Here is a 20,146-nt window from a genome sequence, read left to right on the forward strand (position 1 = left end):
CTTAGGAAAGACAGAGGATGCCTTACCAATGTTCCAGCCTAAAGAGGGTTAAGAGTTATGCTGCCAGATCAACTCCTTAAAGACAAGAGAAAGGAAATCAGCCTCACCACCGTCAAAAATGTGACTGCTCTTTTAAAATGAAAGACCTAGACCCACAATCCCAGAGCCAGATGCATCCAAAGAGAAGCTGTGCCTCCAGCAGGTCCAACACCATGAGCTGTTCACAGACCAACATTTCAAGCTGGAACAAAGCTCCCCAGCCTCTGACTTCTTCAGTTTCAGGATGCTCTGCAAAAATGCTAGCTGGGCAGCAAACTCTCTGCAGTCAAAAGGAGGCTGTGCTTCTGCAAGGCTGGCCCACAGTGGCTGCCAGGACAGCCACAAAACCAGTGGTGCAGCAGTTGGGAAAAGCTGTGTACCAAATGGAAAAGAAGGCTGTCTGGGGATGGCTGTGGGCAGCCTAACTGTGAAAGTGTACCCACACATGATTTAATAGGAGACCACACTGCTGTGTGAAAGGGCATAAGGGCAACCTTGTCCACCTTGCTGTGTATTCCCACTCCTGATCTAAACCACCTGCTAGTGATTTTTGTTGGTTTTTGGGGGGTTCAGATGAAGCAGGTGGCCTGAGCTCTGCAAATGGTTTGTCATTCCAGAAGAGGCAATACATCTGTGCAGGTTCCTCTAATGGTAAGCAGCTGCAAGAAAGGGAACAGTACTGGCATAAAAGTCCTACAAGAGTTGTTTCACGACAAGTCATTGCTAAGCTATGATCTCATCACTTTAATGAGAGCACTCAACAGCCCAACGTGCTCTGGAGGCGCAGGCAGCGTCAGCCCTGCATGAATGATGTGCCCCAGCCTCCACAGCTGTTCCAGAGGATAAGCCTAGCCAGCCACAGGAGCTGTCACCAGCTTGGCACAACAGCACAGTCACAGCACAGGGCAGTGCAGCTGGGGCTCTCAGCACAGAATTCCTCACTACAACCCACCACAGCAGGAGCCAGGACATGTTAGGGATCACTCACAGAGGACAGAGCAGATGCGATACTTGCAGACCCACACCTGGTTTTCAGAAGCTGGGGTATATCTGCATCAGCCACGTTCCCCAGGCAGAAATTGTCCTCTCAGCAGAAAGGGGATACAGACTTATATAGACTATATATAGAGAAGGCTTCCTAAGAATCTTCTTGATGCATGTTATTCTCTGCTCTATATCTAGATCTGGCCCAGTGCCTGTTGGGAAACACATATCAGACAAGTGTATGTGCAAACTGCTGCCATCAGTGAGAGCCCTGCACTCAAAACCCTTCAAACAAGCCAGAAGCAGATTATGAGCTCTGTGGTTCTCCCACCTCTCCACCCACAGCCCTCCACGTGTTTCCCTGAAAAGGTGAAGTTCCCTTTAGAAATCTCTCTCCTGCATGTGACATTTACTTACCAGCAGCAAGGAGGACCTCCAAACTCTAACACTACAGTGTCTTTGTAGAAAAATAAAAAGAGCAGGGTAGGGGTTTTTGGAACAGTCATGCCTACCAGAGCAAAGGGATCTGAAGGATGGAGGCAGTGTCTTTCTTCAGGAGATTTTTAACAGCAAAACAAAGTACTTTGCTGAGCAGGAGAAATGTTTCACTTCATTCTGCACACAGACACACACCTGATCTCTCCTCTCCTTTACATCCTTGGACCTCCAAACCACCATCTTAAATGTTTATAAGTATCTGAAGGCTGGCCAGGAGCAGGGGGGAAAGGCTTTTTTCACTTGTTCCCTGTGATAGGACAAAGAGCAATGGGTGTAATTTGCAGCAAAAGAGGTTCCACCTCAACACAAGGGGGAACTTCTTCACTGTAAGGGTCACAGAGTACTGGAACAAGCTCCCCAGGGAGGTCGTGGAGTCTCCTTCTCTGGAGACTTTCAAGGCCTGTCTGGATGTGTTCCGCTGTGATCTGTGTTAGGTGGTATTGTCCTGCTCTGGCAGGGGGGGTTGGACTGGATGATTTCTTTGGGTCCCTTCCAAACCCTAACATCCTGTGATCCTATGACCTCTCCCCTGTCCCACTAACATACACTTAAAAAAATATAAAGAGTAATCCTGAATTTCAAGATCTGTGCCTTTTGTTTGGTTTGGGTTTCTTTTTAGAACACAGCAAACTGCCTCCCCCAAGGCCCAGGGGGACCTGCAAGCTGTGCAGGTTTTGGTCAAACACCACTGTTCCCACTTCCCTACTCCATTTCACTTAACCTCCTACAAGCTCCAGAGCACCTGACTGCCAAAAAGGGGAATTAGTAGAAAAGGGGAATTGGTTTACCTTTAGATCAAACCACAGCTTAGGGGGAGGAGGTCCCAAGACAGAGGGAAAAGGTGGGTAAGCTGTCGCTTCCCAGCAACAGCAAAGTGATCACATTTGTTTCATTCACTTTAATAAAGCTCAGATAAGCTGCTGCAGGAAACAGAGCGAGTTGATCAAAACCACTCAGTGTTTGGGTGCCGTTCTCTGTCTGTATGGCACATACTGTCCTTGGGGGCATTTTTCAACCTGGTCAAATGGCAACTCTCCAAACCAGCAGAGAGGCAATGGATGAGCAGCACACTGTGCACAACATCAAAGTTGATATTTTAGGCTAATCTGCCTGCTTATTGGAGAACAAATGTTATTTTCCTTGACAACTCTGCTGACATAAGATCTGAGAAGCTTTGCAGATTTCAAACTACTTTGAAATATCAGTAAAACAAACACCCTTACTTTCAGTGGAAAAAAATCTCTCTGCAGTCCAGGCAGACACAAAGCACACACAAGCTCCAGAAGCTGCACCCAAAACACAGGTGTGGCAAATGTGAACCAGTTCATAGAATCATAGAATCAGCCAGGTTGGAAGAGACCTCCAAGATCATCCAGTCCAACCTAGCACCCAGCCCTATCCAATCAACCAGACCATGGCACTAAGTGCCTCATCCAGCCTTTTCTTGAAGACCCCCAGGGACGGTGCCTCCACCACCTCCCTGGGCAGCCCATTCCAATGCCAATCACTCTCTCTGTGAAGAACTTCCTCCTAACATCCAGCCTATACCTACCCTGGCACAACTTGAGACTGTGTCCCCTTGTTCTATTGCTGGTTACCTGGGAGAAGAGGCCACCCCCCACCTGGCTACAATGCCCCTTCAGGTAGTTGTAGACAGTAATAAGGTCACCCCTGAGCCTCCTCACTGAGCCAGCCAAGCAACAGCTCATGTCCTGCCTTGCAGACCCCAGCTCTGGTTTATTCATGAGAGCCTTCAAGAAGCAAATTTCACAGCATACAAACTGCCCTGACTTTTATTTTCGCTGTACACATCACAAATCAGATTGCTTTTCTTCTGGAGCAGGGGAGGTCCAATGCTGACATTTGAGCTCCTGATCAAAAAACAGTTACTGCCCTGCAAGAAACTGCACTTGAAGCCAGACTACTCTGTAGAGTTGCAGCTGCTAGATGAAAAGGAACAACCTCGGAAGTATAGCAGAGCTCGTGGCGAGGGACACAACCACACAAAGTGCTGCAGGAAGGGCTGAAATGATTCTAGAGAGGGAAATGGGTTCCGGACTCCAGCACACAAGAGAGCCCACTCACCTACATCTCTAAACACAAGCAGCTTGTCTCCTCCTCCTTTCCCAAGACACAGGCTCACCAGGCAGGCTTGCAGACCCTTTGCTGGACAGGGCCAACATGGGCAGTAGTTACCAATGACCCTAGGTTTTGAGGATTTCTTCTCCAGGGCTGCTGGCTGGGGCATGCCCATCAGAGCTCTCTAGGCAATTCATTGTTTTAAACAAATGAGTGATTAGCAAGGATCCACTCTCTCCTTGTGAAGCTGGCTGCATGCCCTGCAAGCCTCCACATCACTGTACAGTACTATAATCCAATTAAACCTCACCATGAGAGGAGCTTCACGCTATCACATTCAATTAGGCAGTTAAGCCTCTTATCATCCGTGCTAGGATCCATACGGATGAAAGCTCTCCCAGCACTGTTTGGGAGGAGACATTTTTCAACCAAGCAAGGACACACAGATGTCATATCTGAAGCTACAGGAGGACTTATACACAGGTTGGGAAATTCATATTGTTGGCCTGTAGTGAGGTAGAAACACAGGAAAAACACAGTGACCAGTTCCTGCCCGCTCACAGACTGAGGCTCTCTGTTCCCCCTTGCCCTCCTGTTCCTGGCTTCCCAGGGAAACGGGGCAACTCCAAAGGCTCTTGAGGGGCCCAGAGGAATTTTGCTCTCTTTAATAAGTCAGTGGAAAAGCAAAGGCTAACGGAGGATCTGGCAATTCAGAATCTTTTGGCAGGAAGCCACTGATTCCATAGGAAATACCCTCCCTAGAAGGTCACCATAATGCTGGCAAAATTTGGCCCAGAAGAATCAGAAAGAGCTGCCAAGATGTGACGTGAATAAAGCTTCCTGCGTGGGGCCAAAGCACCAAATGCTCTTGAAAAAAGAAAGATTAAGGGTTGCAAGGAACATTATGGTCTCTTGTAACAGCCGAGTTGTTGCTTTTCTTTCCTTGGCAGAAGAGAGGGATGTTTTGTTGTTGGCTGATTAATCTATTATGCAAATCAGTTCATAGCTAATTTGATACAGCCACAAGCTTGCCACAGAAATCATCTGGATGCTTAGAGCTGGTGAAAGCTGGAGTATCAATGAGAGAGCTTTTCTTTCCTGGGCAGGCAGCTGCAGGGTTGTCTCCTGCTATGCAGGGCAGCTGGAGCACAGGCCAGACCTGCCAGGGAACACAAAGGGAAGGTCCCTTCAGTATCTTGGTGGAAGGCAAGGAAAGAGAGGCCCTAACAAAGAGTAGTCCTTTCCTTCCACTCCCAACACTGTTCTGCACTGGGTATGTGCAAAACATCCAGACAAAAACTACAGACAATCTTACCCACAGACCTTCCAGAAGCAGCTTTGAGATTTTGAGTCTTCTCAGAACTGTGCTTGATATGCAGAAGCTTCACTTTACGTCAGCTAAAAGATAACTCAAAATAGGTCTAACTGGAAATTTGCCTCAAACAAACCACTCAACCTCTACAGAAAGATATTTTTTTTTCTACCAAATACAAGAATTCAAATTACATTCAGCAGAACCATACAAAGCAACAAACTCAGCAACTGCTATGATGGGATTTACATGGGGAGAACTAAGGGATCACTTGGTCTTGCTTGAAGTAAAGTTATTTTGGTCTTGATCTCTTTCATGAAGACTAAGGAGGAGAAACAAGGTTTCTTGACTCTACAAAGGAAGAGGTTGGTTTTGGCCACTGTGTATCAGCATTGCTCAGCTGTGGTGTCTCTTCTCGTGTGTCTCAGTCACCATTGCTTCAGCCACATTTGTTTAAAGCCTATCATGCATGCTCATTTGTATTAGGCTTCCTTCAGTGGTAAAAGGTTAGATGCTAGTCAAACCAAGTCAAAACAAAACCTCTAAATGAGCACTTCTGAAATGTACCAACTCATCTGGGTAATTAGACATTTTCCCAGCTCCAAACCTATTGAAAATCTTACCAGCTCTCAGTGAACGTGCCAGCAGTTATCCTAACAAACACGAGTTCTCAGCATACCCACAGATCAGGAGGCCAAGACAGTTACACTGAAATTAACATCGCTCTCCACCTAAATTAATCAGCATTTTTAATTATGTAGCATCACCCAACCATAATTACTACTCTGGCAAGCACTCTTCTCTGCACAAAGGGGCTGTAGCTTAAGCCAGGTTAGAACACACTTTTACTGGCCAAGACAGGTTCCCATTCCTAGTGTAGGCAAGCATCCCTCATCCCAAGAGGCAAAGCCTCACCCTTCTGAGCACATCTGCAACAAACACTTACGGAGAACTGACAGCCTTGGACTTCATGCAGGTCACAACCCCCTTAGCATTCAGCTAGGAGAGGGAATTAACAGTGTGAACATGCCAACTGCTAGAGTGGCTCCAGGCCCCAGTTGTCCTCACTGTGTCCCTCCTAGTTACATATCAGTTATCTTTATTTACTTACAGACACTCTGCAAACCACCACAACTCATTAAACCACAGCAAACCGACAGCCAGACAGATCAGTGGAAGAAGATGGGAGCTGGCACAGGGAGAAGAGCACATAGCCTGGGGCATGAGCACACTGTTGGGATCCACTCAGCTGCTGTGAATCTGAAGCCTCACCCCAATCAGTTTCCACTGCCCCTAGGGATATCCACACCAGGGTTGATGTGGAAATCTGCCTGCTCCAAAGCCACCCCACAGCCTGCAACAGCAACTTCCTGTTTGAATCCAGGGGATGAGCATGGATTCTCTTTCTATTTCCTGACCCAGCAGGCAAATTGCAGAGGTGAGCCAATATGTGAAATGCTTAGGCAGTGCCTTATAAAACACTTTGGATCTCTAGCACCAATTTTTCCCAGGTCTGCTCCACAGGCTCCCTTTGTCTCCAAGTGACATCATGTTACATCTGCTACACGCGTGGCTTAGTCTCACTTTAAAGTTCAAACATTAGCAGAAACATTTTTAACCTATGTGTCAAGGCAGTGGCCCAACCACAAGCCCATTCTGAATAGGAGCACCAGCCTTTGCCTTCTCTTGCTCCAGCAGACCTCCACAGAATCATGGAGGTCCCTTCCAACCCCGGCCATTCTGAAGGTTGTCAAGTCCAACCTTCTCTGAAGTCACAGGGGCATCCTCAACCAGACCAGGTTGCCACCTAACAAAATTTTCTCCCCAGGACCACTCTTCCTCTGGACAGTCTTCTCACAGTGCTGTCTCCTTCACAATGGAATGGTACTGCATCCTGCCATTCACACGCACAGTTTCATCAAGGTATTGGAGAGAGAAAAACAAGTATTAAACCCAACAGAGTAATTCTTACTTTTCAGTGTGAAGTAACCACAGGAAAAAGTGTTGATTTGCTCCCTGCCATGCAGCAAGATCACACACACATTTTTTAGAGGTGGCAGAGAGACCTTTAAGTCAGGTATGTTGCTTTGAGGAAAAGGTTACTTCAATGCAAAGAACAACCAACCAGCAGGAACAGGAAAAGGTAGGCATCTCTTCCCTCTGGTATGTAGCAGTTATGCTCAGACAGTGAGAGAGTTTGACTTGCATTTCTAGGATGACTAAAGGAAAGCCACTCCATTTCAGAAGCACCATGGTCAAAACCCCTAGGGGCAATATGTGCTGAAGGAAAAAATGAGAAAATAATTTCTGTGAATGGCAGAAGAGAGAGACCAACAACAGTGCAAAACCCACTCCTAACCTCCTGTTTTGCTCAAAACACAATTACAGAACACTATTCTTCCTTAAGTTCAGACTCCTTTTCACACAAGGAAGCTCCACGGATGCACCACGGCAGCCTTCCAGGTTTTACTGACGCCCCACCCAAGCTGAACGGGCTTTTGGTGAGTCCCCCACCAAAGCCGAGCACACTGCAGAGCAGTGCTTTAGAGACCTCCCTCCCACAGCCCAGCTCTGGGCCATCGTCTGGGAAGCATACACCACATCCGCACCTCCACCTCAATACCCACCCACACGATTTAGGGCAACGCAGGCACAGCTCGCTCCAAGCACCGATTCCATCCAGCACGTCCTGCTCCAGCTTACTGTAGGACAAACTGTTTAGAAATGGGGTAAGATTTATTGTACCAAAAAGGGAAGGAAGCAACACTCCCTTCCCAAATATGTGTCCCTCTTCCATGAATCCTATTTCTGCCAAATTAAAGCCTCTTCTCAACTAGGAAGCTCTGTCCTGTCAACAGAAACCCAGAGGGGAACTTGTAAATGGTGGAAATCGCAGAAGAGGCCACAGTACTTGACCACACACAAGGCCCACTCTCCTCCACATCCTCCTTTCACGTCCCAAAAACATCTCTGCTTGAACAACAAGCTCATTTTGGATATTGTTCCCCTGCAAAACAGTTTTGCTCCCAGGCTCCCTCGTTTCAACACAAAACGCCACTGTGCCATGGGAAAAAAATCATTACAACATAAACTTAAAATACAGAAGCAGTTGTATAACCTAAAGGTTTTCCAACTCCTGCCTTCTCTGGCAGAGAGATTTGTTGCAAAGCCTGTAATGAAATGCAAAGCCTGGACCAAAGGCAGCGTCACAAAGCACAACGTTAAATGATTAGAAACAACAACTGAGCATCCAGGCTCCTGTCCAGCACCTCCTCCTCTGCCACAGCGTTCAGTGTTTGCCCAGCACCTGCAGCATAGCACACACCTCACCATGCAGCCAGGCTCACATCGCTGCAGAAGCTGCAGCCTCAGCTGCTCCTCACTTTAGATACACAAAAATGCACTTGGCACCCACTGCTGCAAATGCAGACCTGCCACACAGAGCACCCCGCATGCAGCCCCGGCATGCTTGCCCAGCCCACGAGGGGCAGTCCATGGAAAGACCTCCTTTGGTCAGCTGCAGCTGCTGGATGTCTGCTTGTAGCCCTGGCCTCTGGGAGAAGAAGTCTGAAACCAGAGGAACCCACCATTACACACAACCTACCTCATAAAAAAGCTGTGGTACTAGAAGGTCCCAGTTGCCCCAGTACTGCAGGCAATCTGACGACTTTAACCAGCCTCTGCTTCATAGCTTCCAAAACTTCCCTCTCAAACCCTGTTTCCATGCCACCTGTCCAGATATCCACCTGTCCTTCGCATCACCCAGATTCCTCCAAGCACCTCAACCGGCTGCCTGCAATCTGCTGCCCACCTGCCCAATGCAATTCAAGCACTCCAGACCCACCCTAAATGCCAAGTCCTGAAGTCCTGTGCAGACGCAAGTCCCCCCAGCTCCCTCTCCCCTCCCCCAACCTCCCCCCCAAATTCCCTACTACATCGAGGCAGGGCCAGCATCCTTTCCTTACACTGCATTTTCTGGTCATCTATGGATTTGCAAACAAGCGAGCTATGTTGTGAGCCCTTTTTCAGATCTGCAAGTATCAGCATAAATGATAATGCAGAACTAAAAGACCTTGACAACGACAGACATTTGCTCTTTTATTCGGGTTTAACAGGCACTGTTACAAGGTTGCAAAGCCAACCACCTTCCTGCAGCCGAAAGCACAGGTTTCAAAACATCGGTACATACAAGAGGGCTTTCGTGTCCTCCGGGCACCACCAGGGTCAATGCAAACTGCACTGGAACCCAGCGCAGAAATCAGAAGTGCACCAGCTGCTCCTCCAGCTCCCCTCATACCACTTCCACCACAAAGAGAATCTTTGAAGAGAAGCTTATTCCCCTTGGTGCTAATCTTCTTCCAAGACCTCTTGCTGCAGAGAAGGCTTGAACAAGACAGAAGTGGAGAAAGTTGCTCCCCAACAGATACTCCAAGGTGCTGTCAGCACAGATAAGCTGTTATAAAGCGAGGTCATCTACAGTCGCAGGACTCAGGTCTTCTTCTACCCCATGCTATCTTTCTGCCCATGATGTCAAAGCACTACAACGAGGGGTAATGTTTAAGCTAAGATAGTTACTATTCTCACAGGCAAGCTGCTAGTCCTGCAAGACAGGAGCATGACCACCAAGTCCAACCCACTGTCTGGATGGTGCAAAAGACAAGAGGGATTTTTTCTGGTGGGGGGAAGTCTGTAAAGCTTGCAAAGCTTTACATTACTGCAAGATCAGCCTAACAACTCCGATCCCTTTTTGCTCCTTTGCTGCATCTCCATTAAAAAATAAAAACCAGAAAGAGGAGAGTTTCCCAGATTCATCTTGGGCACGCTTAAATCCTCAAAGGCGTTCTGTCAAAGCCAGGCTTGGAAAGCACAAGTTCTACAAAGACTCAAAGAACGGGATCCCTCCCATGCAGGCTAAAAATGGCACAGGCAGGGATGGCACCCGCGTGTTTATACACCAGCAGCAGAGAAAAAAAAAACAGCCTAGGAGCAGGTGAAAAACCAGCAGCAGAGAAACTGATGCCCACCCTAAGGCAGCTGATGCGGGGCACGTAGCGCGCAAAGCCCCCGTTAGCAGGAAACTCTGCACGGGGTGGGAAGGTCGGAGGAGCACAAACCGGTGTGAGGAGTCCGACACCCCAATCCCTGCCACCAACACACACCGCACGCAGGCTTCTCGACGAGATGTATTCAAACGCAGTAAGGGTGACCCTCTCACAGACCTGACCGAGGGAAGCAGATCTCCTTCCCTTCTTGGGATGCGTTCCCCACGCATCCAAGGGCCCACAGAAAGGGTCGGGGGAGCCCTGCCCATCGCTGTGGCAATCATAAGGGATAGGATAGCCCAAAGCAGAAGGAACAGATCCTTGAACTGACAGAAGGACGGCAAAGCTGCAGAGAAAACGGGGCTGAAGGAGCAGCTCCGCTGCCCCCCGGAGGGTCGCGCGTCGGAGGCCCGCACCCATCTGTGAGGCCCCGGGGGCTAACCGCTTAAGGGGTAGGGTCCGCCCATCGTTACCTAGGAACGCAGCTGGGGCTGGAACCGTCGATCTCCCAGGTGGCGAAGAGGTTCATAGGCACAGGCCGGCCCAGCGCCCCGGTACCGCCGGGGAAGCTGAGGCGGCTCCGTTCTGCCGCCGCCGCCATGGCTGCCGGCCTGGCGCGCGCCCACCGGCCACCGCCGCCGCCGCCGCTGCTGGCGCCGCCGCCCCGCCCCGCCCCGGCGGGGGGCGTCACGTGCGGCAGGGTGTGGCGGGCCGGGGCGGAGCGAAATCACGGTGGGGGCTCGACTGGGCGGGGCCAGGTGGGTGGGCGTGGTTAACAGTGGGCGTGAGAGCGTGTGGGCGGGGTTTCGCGTCGGAGGCGTGGCCGTGGCAAGGGGGCGTGCCCAGGACCGGGACGCAGCCGCGCCCGGTGCTGCTGTGCACTCCCCTGCCTCGCTGCGGCCCCTTAGCGGCGGGGCGGTGTTGCTGCCCGGGCCATTTCCTGGGGCGCGGCCGGAAGCGCCCGTGGGACCGGACGTGGCAGAGGCCGTTTCCGGCCAGCTCCGTGGCAGGGACGGGCGGCGGGAGCGAGCGCAGCGCGGAGCGGCAGGCGGGCCGCGGCCGGGCGCGGAGATGGTGCTCCTCACCATGATCGCCCGCGTGGCGGACGGGCTCCCTCTGGCCGCTTCCATGCAGGAGGACGAGCAGGTGGGGCCGCGCATGTGCAGGGGTGCGCGGGCGGGGGTTCGTCTCGGTGTGTTGTTGAGGCACCGGTGAGCACCGTCCAGCCGGGCCCCCGCATCCCCGCCTCACAAGCAGCAAGGTTCTTGCACCAGCGCTTTCCGCCCGGTGGTCGCGAGTGGGAGGCGGGAACAGTGTCTGTACTCTTGGGCTGTTCCTCATCCACCTGGGGCCCCCCGCCCAGAATTCTTCCCCTGCCTGCGGACCGGTACTGTTTGTACCGTAACAACTGCCCCAAACAGCCCGTTCTCCCTTCTCAGTCAGGCCGCGATCTTCAGCAATACCAGAGCCAAGCGAAGCAGCTCTTCCGCAAGCTGAACGATCAGTCTCCCACAAGATGCACTCTGGAAGCAGGAGCCATGGCTTTCCAGTAAGTATCTGTTGGTGTAATGGGACTACAGATTTCTGCCGTCATGGAAAGACATGAAGGCACTTCAGAGTGAGGCTTGGTTAGAAACTGGATTGTCTGAGGTGGGGTGAGTTAGTGAGCTCTCTGCCATGGCAGACGAAGGGCAATAGTTGCTTGATGGAGGTGGCAAGTTAGGCGTTACTTCTTGGCACAGCTGTCTGGGACCTGTTTGACAATGCAGTTTCAGTGCCCTTTAAAGTTTTTCTATTTGTTTGCACCCTCTAAGATGCCTTCAGCATGTCTTCTGTACCTCCCAGGGCTTACCTGCTTATAGAAAAAGATGTCCTTGGTAAAAACAGTTGGGCAGTACCCCTGTGAGCTCCTTCTGGGCAAGATTTCCCTCTGTATAGCTCATAGGAGTGTTTCTTTTCATGTTTCAGTTTTGTGTACAAGCATATGGAGTGTCTCTGAGTTTGGTTTTAACTTTTCAGTAGCATCTGACCAACTCTTTTTCCTCATTTTGTACATTCAGTCTTATTATTGCCAAATACATGGAGTGTGTGGGCTGGTTTGAGGCTAATTGGAGTATTTTAATAAGAAAGATTATAGGCTGTGAAAAGAAAACAATGGTGATATCTACTTCACTCATAGGTTCGCTGAGACATATGAAAACAAGAACACATACATAGATAAGACAGTGTGTGTATGTCTGTTGGAGTGTGTGTTTCTCTTCTGCTTGGATCTGTAACTAATCCTTCTGCTTCTAACCCCCCCTTGCTGATCCTCCAAACTCAACTTGCGTGCAAGGCACACTCTGGGATAAGGTAGAGGGATGGAAAGAAGGTGGAAGGGTGGTTGAGGGCTGTTGTGTTTCTGTATTACTTTTACCTTGGATGTTTCTATATATGACTGAGTGTATTTGTAATATATTGTAAATACCTGCTTGAGTATTGTGCTAAGCTGTGAATATAAAGCTTCATTCACTAATTTCCAGCTGTCTGAGTCTAGTCTGGGTGATTTCATAAGAGTAGGGGGGTGGGTAACTACCAAACCATCACAGTGTGTTTTAATTCTTTTTATAATGTGCATTTACATAGCGGAATAGTGCTGGAGAAACTCATCAGGTCCAAGATCTTGTCAAGAGTAGGTAATATGCTGTTGTCAGAAATTATTATGTTAGCTGTCTCTCAGATCAGGTGCCACCTGAGAGCACCAAGACAAAGTTGGGCAGCTTTGCCAGAGATGCATCAAGATGTTTTATGGTCTGTACTGCTTCTGCTGTGCCACCACCAGCGAGTTTCCTCTCACTTCCTCAGCGCTGGTGACCGGGTTGTGTTTGTATGGCTGGGTGAGTGGGAGGATGGCCTTTGAATGCAGGGCGAGGTTAACTTTAGGTCTCTGCTTCTACAGTGAGGGCCCTTTAGCAAATCTCTTGCCCTGTCCCTTTCTTCATGAGTTCAGCAACATGAAGAGACAGGGAAAGGAGTGTTTTGGAAGGGCAGCCTTTATCAAAAGCCATGTGGTTTTGAGGGTAGCTTTTCTTGTGGTTGGCTTACATGTGATAACTGTGACTGAATGTTTGGTTTGGGTTGTTTTTTTTTTAATCTATTTTTTTCTCTAGGCTTCTGGTTGCCTTTGATATGGAGCTGTAGTGGTCAGAGGGTGGCCCCGATTAAAATCATTTGGCCATCCCTATCTCTTGCTGGGATTGAGTGTTGTTGCCTGCATTAACTGCAAATTGCTGCACTATTTTGTCCTCTTTCTAGAGGTTGAAACTTTCTAGAATTTAAAACCTCTGATTTAAAATGTTTCCATGGCTCCACAAGGGTTTAGCTCTGACTGGCAGTGAAGCCTGGAGAAAGAGTAGCTCCTAGTAAATCCCTTCTTGTCTTGCCTCCATGATGCAAGCAGAGCAATAGCTGGAAAAGTTGCACCACTTGCAGTGCCCAGGAAATGGAAGCCTCTTAATGGTGGCTGTAAATGTCACTGGGTCTGACCAGGGCAGGAGGACTTGAGCAAGCTCCATGTTTTGACAGCTGCCTCTGAGAAGCATACAGGTTACCTGGCTGGCACATAAGCAGGAAAAGGACTGTTTCTTTTATTATATTCAGTTAGTCCCTAGACAAGTTCCACAGGAATTGACAGCTGCTGCTGCAAAGCACTCAACTGATACCTCTTGTTTCAGGTGAGACCTATATCAAAAGTGTACTTGCAGATCAGGAAAACTCCTATGATAGCAGTACAGGAAGGAGAGGGAACAGGAGTTTGAGATTTAGTTTAAAATAATGCTGACTGCTGGCCAATGCTGTTGGGTAACACAGCACATCATTTTTTTCTGCCAAATCAGAGCACTGACTGCTGAGGGCAGCACAAACCAGAGTTTGTGATGTGAGGGCTAGAAGTGTGGCTAAGGATATTGCTGAACTTGCTGAAGTATGTTGGACATTTTTAGCTTGATCAATTTAGAGAAGAACTTAGTCTTGCTGAAATGTGAAGCTTAAACTGTGACCTCTGAGGTGATTTCTGTCAAATGTAATGCTTAGACTTTGGCTCCAAAAGCTGTGTCACCCTTTCAGTGGCAGCACTCCATGAACTGCTGTGCAGGTACAGAAACACCAATGGAGTCTGCTGTGCTGTCACTCAGTAGTTGACCTTTGGCTGCTGAATGGCTGAAGTTCCTCTTACCTGTCGTGGTGAAAACAATCCTTGGCCTTTGCTGCTGTTAGCAAGATAAAGCTTTTCTCTCTCAAAACGATCCAAGATAAGGACAAAAAGCCTGCTGGCTATACTCAGCATGCAGAAATTCAACGTGCAGAGTTAGCAGTGGCAAACAGCAGTCAGTGCCTGTGCCTTCCATGCATGCAGTGCTGAGCAGTCTACGCAGTCAGGAGCTGTGCTGGGGCTTGGAGGCAGACACAAAGTGCAGAACTGGGATTCATAGAATCACAGAATGCACTGGGTTGGAAGGGACTTTCTAGAGGTCATCTAATCCAATCCCCCTGCAGTAAGCAGGGACATCCCAGCTAGATCAGGTTGCTCAGAGTCCTGTCAAGCTTGACCTTGAATATAGAATCATAGAATGGGTTTAGGTTGGAAGGGATATCAAAGATCATCCAGTTCCAACCCCCTGCCATAGGCAGGGACACCTCCTGTCACAACCACAGGTCACTCAAGGCCTCATTCAGTCTAGTCTTGAACACCTCCAGGGAGAGAGCAGCCACAGCCTCCCTGGGCAACCTATTCCAGTGTCACACCACCCTCACTGGAAAGAACCCTTTCCTAACATCTAGTTTGAATCTCCCCTCTGCCAGTTTAAGCCCGTTACCCCTCATCCTGTCATTACAGGACCTTGTACATAGTCCCTCCCCAGCCTTCCTGTAGGCCCCTTTCAGATACTGGAAGGCTACTATAAGGTCTTCTTGAAGCCTTCTCTTCTCCAAGCTGAAGAGCCCCAGCTCTTGTAGCTTATAGCAGAGGTGCTCCAGCATCTGGTGATCATCTTCGTGGCCCTCCTCTGGACTCGTTTCAGCAGTTCAATGTCCTACTTGTGTTAGGGGCTCCAGAACTGTACTCCAGGTGAGGTCTCACCATAGCAGCATAGCAGAATCACCTCCTGATCTGCTGGCCATGCTTCTTTTGATACATCCCAGGATGCAGCTGGCCTTCTGGGCTACAAGTGCACATTGTTGGCTCATGTTCAACTTATTGTCCACTAGTACCTTTAAGTCATTTTCTCCAGGGCTGCTGTGTGGGAACGCTGCTCTGATGTTGAACTCAGGTAGAAGAAAATTGTCTGAATCTAAGACAGGTGCACACTCTCTGTGGTGCTGGCAGATGAAATTGAAATCCAACACATCTGATATCACATCAGGGGCAAAGAGAGTGGAAAATAAAGCTGAAGAGCTCTGGGCAGGGACAGCTGGCCTGAGCAGAGATAGCAGGGCATTTTCCTCATGGTGCTGTCACCTTGGGAGTGCTGATTTGGCTCTCAGTAAATACTGTCAGAGTATCTGACACAAGTTGTGCTTATTTCAAAAATCAAGTCATGCTGTTCATGCAAGCTGTAGGTGATGATTTGTAGCAGCTCCAAGCTGTCAAGCAGATCTCCAAGAGTAAGGAAAGAAGAGAGAAGTAGTATACTGTGGGATTAGCCCTTATTCACTGATGCAGTCCAAGGGGACATAAAAAGGAGTAAAAGCAGGACTCAAGGGGACATGCCTGTGGAATGGATTATAGCAGCTGGAGTTTCTTGCTTGGACTGGACCAGCTTTTATTTGAAGGCTGATGTGCCCTATAAGGGCAAGAGGCATGGATGTTCCTGAGCCCAGAAACAAGTTAAGGATGATTCATTCAAAGCACTTGGACCTGTTGGGCTATCTGGAAAAGCAGTGTGAGAAAGAAGTTCTTCTGTAAGCCTGATGCAGCTATTACAAAACATGAAAGCTACTTATCTTACTGCTGTGCCTGCATGGCTGGGTCAGTTCTTTAATGCACTCTTAATCTTTATGCTAACTAGGCTGCTACATAATGTCATTATGCAGAAAGTCAAAGGAAGGTAACGTGAAAGCAGCATTCCAATTCCACCATGAATAAACACTGAAAAGTGCATGAAAGCCTATCTGCTGTCTCCACTTTGGCTTTGTTGGAAATCCTGTTGCCTTATTTTTCTGTTAGCTAAATAAGGAGCAAAGTTGTAGCAAAGCCTGAATCATCTCAAAATTGATTCTGTCTTATCTCTTATTTCAGTAGGCTTTTAGCTGAATTATAATGAAAGGCCTCTCTCAACACTGACAACTCACACTGAAACAAGGGCAGCACTAAACCCCTGCAAGCAAATACAGATGTGGGGTGGTGGGCAAAGGAGAAGAGGATGTCTCTGTGTGCTCAGCTGTTGAGCAAACCAAACAGCATTGTACAACAAGAGCAGCTCCTGTTCCAGTGTGTGTTGTGGAACTCCCAGCATCACAGCTGAAGAGCTGCTAGCGCAGTCATTCTTACCCATGGCAACCCTGTGGGGGCAGTCATCAGAACCCACCTAGCACCAGTACTTTTTGCCAGCTGCCTTTGAGGTTACATGTGGATAGTGACGCCTCACCAACAGGCTGACACTGCAGGGTGAAAGGGTTACTCAGCCTTCTGAAATGCAAGGCAGGAGCTGGCTGTCACTGGGTGGCTTTTTAGCATCCGGAGTCCAAATTCTTATGGGTATTCTGATCTCATGGCAGAGTGCCCCACTTGTGTGCCTCAGGCCCCCTACTCTGCAACAGCTTCACTGTGCTCCCTTATTCTGATTGCAGGAGGGAAAGAGGACAGGAGGACATCCTCCCCCACACACTTTTTTGTTTTTGACTCTGAAGTTGTTGCTGATATTTTGTTACCTAGTGATAGTTATTAAGCCAACTTTTGTTCTAGAGAAGTCAAAGTTCATGGCTGTTGGCATGGGTATAGAGTCTGAGGCTGAAAGAAAGTTTTATTTTAGGTAAAGAAAAAACAAGACATTACTATGTAGAAAGGTTTAAACATGATCCAGACGTTGCAAACTGTGAGTCTAGGTACCCAGTTCTCGTTGCCTCGTAGGAATGAAGGTATGCAGGGCGGTGTTTGATAGGATTGGTTCAAAATCAATTACCTCTGTCTCTGCTGTTCCTTCAGCTACATCATCGAGAAAGGAGTGTGCTACCTGGTCCTGTGTGAAGCTGGCTTCCCCAAAAAACTGGCCTTTGCATATCTGGAAGACCTGAATTCAGAGTTTGATGAGCAGCACGGCAAGAAGGTGCCAACAGTCTCCAGGCCGTATTCCTTCATTGAATTTGGTGAGGTCACTCTCTTTGTGGCTAGTTAGGAAATGTTGTCCTTGGGGGTGTAGGGTGGGGAGTAGCAGCCATGGGATCTTCTCCAGCTTGTTGTATGAAATTGAAAGCTCAGCCTCTTGGGGCTAGAGAAATACATGTTTTGAGCAAGAGACTAGAAAATTGGTAGGGAAATGATAGATGCACTTTGATTCAGATTTCCTTCTTTAAGTCTCTTGGCTTTGCTCCAGTAAATATTTGCAAGCAGTCTGCTGGCTGTCTCAGCAATGCTTTTGCTCCCTCAGCAGCCAGGCTGCTCTCTGTCAGATGAGATCCCCTCTGATTGCCCACTTTTGTTCCAGACACCTACATCCAGAAAACCAAGAAGCTCTACATTGATAGTCGGGCGAGGAGGAACCTGGGCTCCATCAACACAGAGCTGCAGGATGTGCAGAGGATTATGGTGGCAAACATTGAGGAAGTCTTACAACGAGGAGAGGCACTTTCAGGTACATGGAATGGCCAATATTTGGTGTGTGGTTCCTTGACCCACCAGTCAGCTGGGTGGGTAGAGCATACCAGAGGGGAAGACTTACCAATACCTAAGCATCCTGAGAAAAGCTATGTGCTTAGGTGGGCTGTTTAAATTGAATCAGTTGCATCCTGAAGCATCTGAAACTTCTTTTAGGCAAGACCAGCACCTCACCAGCTTGAGTTGTTCTTATCCCAGCAGGACAAAGACTAGAGCACTGCCACATGAAACTGCTGTGGAGAAACTTGTACAGTTAATGTAACGTTTGGGCAGCATCTGGTTGGGTTAACATTGGTGAATTTCTTGTCCTTTTTCCCTTTAACAGCTCTGGACTCCAAGGCCAACAACCTGTCCAGCTTGTCCAAGAAGTACCGCCAGGATGCCAAGTACCTGAACATGCGTTCCACCTATGCCAAGCTGGCAGCCGTGGCTGTGTTTTTTATCATGTTGATCGTTTATGTGAGGTTCTGGTGGCTGTGAGCCAGCTGTGCTCAGGAAGAGGGAAAGCTGGTAGCCTGGCAGGTGTATGTGTGCAGGACACTGTTCATGGGGGATGTGCATTAGAATCCACTCACCTTTACGGGAGTGTCCTCAAATTGTTAGGTGACTCCTGACTACTACACCTCTTACTGAAGCCTAACAATAGGTGTAAAGGCTTTTCCTCTGAGGCAGTTTGCACTAGGGTACTGCAGGGTTTGGCATCTCTCAGTTCTGCCCCTCAACCCTTCCTGGGGCGAGCTCTGGGAGCAGTCAATCAGTGCAGTTTAGCATCATCACCTCAAACGTCCTCCTGTTGAGTAGCTCTAGTGGGAACTGGACTCTAATGAACATTCCTTGTGTTGGCAATGTTTGTTTTTTAGAATCTGGGTCTGCAGTTGTTTTTCTTCCTTGTTTTTTAAAAACAAGACTCCCCTGTTTGAAGGCAAATACTGCACTGTACATATAAAAGCTTTCACCTCTGTCTGAATAGCTGTTGTTGAGTTTTCTGTGTCTGGCATCTTGGCTTGTTACATTTTAAATTGCTTTAGAGAGAAATGGATGTTAAATTATGCCTTAAAATACTTTGTCTAGTACTAGGAGGGGCAATGAAAGGCTTCTATGTTACTGATTATAAATAATTAAACTACAGATTTGTAAGTGTCCACTTTCCCTCTCCTAATAGCTGTGTATGACAGTTTGTTTCTATGTGAACAAGGTGTGTAATTCAGTCCTGTTGGAGCAGGCACAGTCAACACTCTAGGTTCTTTTTTTTCCTTCTATCTGCAGATTCATTACATTATTTCCTTTTTTATAACTGTGCTTTCCTTCAAAAATGTGTCAAAGCTGCCAGCATTTCATCTCTGGGATGCTTGTTTTCTTCTTCTTCCCTTGTTCCCTCACAAAACAACCAAAAAAAAAACAAAGCCACACTCTGAATGTTGGGGAAAAAAAGGTAATGCTTCCTTAAAGAACACTTTAACTTTACCTGAATGAAGCATTCAAAAGGATAACTTTAGAACAGGGAATCCTTCGGAAACACCACCTTTTTCCCCCCCCCCTCTGGTCACCCTCTCCCTACCTCACTTGGGAAGCTGAAACTGTAGGTGAAGAAAAACTCATTGTGGGACAATAGTATATAGCTTCTTTCTTATGGGCCAATCTATAGCTTTCCAGTTTAATGTGGTTTTATTTTCAGCTGTGTTGGTGTGGGTTTTTTTTTTTCCTTTGGTCCATCTGTGCTAAGAATAACATTTTTACCAGTCAGCTTTTGGTTTTATTTTGGTAGAAAAAAAAGAAACCCCATAGCTCAGGCACTTTACTGCACTTAAGTGTCTGTCTGCCACTTGGTAGGAAGCAGGCAGTGCCACAGAAGGAACTTTTGGGACTCCCCAGCACCTTTAACAAGCACATAATCTTCTGTAGTTCAGGAACTATAAACTGTGACCTGGAAGCATTTCCTGCAACTAGGTGGGAAACAAGGAGCTGTTGTCCTGTCCAGCTTGGCACCAGGGCCTGGCAGGAAAGCAGTTAGCATTTATCCACCAATAAGCCTAGCAAATCTGATTTGCTGTGTAGTCTAAAAAACATCTGGTTTCTGCATGATGCCTCCAAGTGTTACTTTATAGATTGCTTTGTTACTATTTTCATCATTATTTTAAATCATTTTAAGTGGTGTCCTTATCAGGTGAATGTCCCAGTGATGTAGGTCTGTGTAATGTAGGTGCTGAGAGGTGAGCAGATGCTGACTACTTGTGGATTGTTGTGGTGGAGAGGAGTGACATTTCTGCAGCGAAAGGTGGCCTGGTGAGCAGTTGCCTCCTGCAGCCCCGGTGTCAGCAGTGAAATAAATGCTTCTGAAAAATC

At 48.1% G+C, this 20,146-nt stretch overlaps 2 protein-coding genes across 11 annotated transcripts in view; one reads left to right on the forward strand and one right to left on the reverse strand.

The window, feature by feature from the left end:
* Positions 1-10,586, reverse strand: part of PACS2 (phosphofurin acidic cluster sorting protein 2) — a 103,879-nt gene extending 93,293 nt beyond the window's left edge. For all 10 annotated transcript variants that reach the window (XM_064147218.1, XM_064147212.1, XM_064147211.1 and 7 more), the window contains exon 1: positions 10,428-10,586. In XM_064147218.1, coding sequence (XP_064003288.1) covers positions 10,428-10,555 — 128 coding nt within the window. In that variant the 5' untranslated portion in view covers positions 10,556-10,586. The remainder of the gene's footprint in view (positions 1-10,427) is intronic.
* Positions 10,587-10,917: 331 nt separating this feature from the next.
* Positions 10,918-20,146, forward strand: SEC22B (SEC22 homolog B, vesicle trafficking protein). Its single transcript, XM_064147219.1, has 5 exons — positions 10,918-11,100; positions 11,394-11,503; positions 17,135-17,295; positions 17,634-17,780; positions 18,129-20,146. The coding sequence occupies exons 1-5, from the start codon at positions 11,026-11,028 to the stop codon at positions 18,281-18,283; spliced, it is 648 nt and encodes a 215-aa protein (XP_064003289.1). The 5' UTR covers positions 10,918-11,025; the 3' UTR covers positions 18,284-20,146.

This window comes from Pogoniulus pusillus, chromosome 8, assembly GCF_015220805.1.
Source record: "Pogoniulus pusillus isolate bPogPus1 chromosome 8, bPogPus1.pri, whole genome shotgun sequence".
Taxonomy (NCBI): Eukaryota; Metazoa; Chordata; class Aves; order Piciformes; family Lybiidae; genus Pogoniulus; species Pogoniulus pusillus.

Coding starts and splice junctions, on each gene's coding strand:
- SEC22B (XM_064147219.1), top strand. CDS start 11,026: ATGGTGCTCCTCACCATGATCGCCCGCGTGGCGGACGGGCTCCCTCTG. Junction 11,101..11,393: donor CCATGCAGGAGGACGAGCAG/GTGGGGCCGCGC, acceptor CTCCCTTCTCAG/TCAGGCCGCGATCTTCAGCA. Junction 17,296..17,633: donor GTATTCCTTCATTGAATTTG/GTGAGGTCACTC, acceptor CTTTTGTTCCAG/ACACCTACATCCAGAAAACC.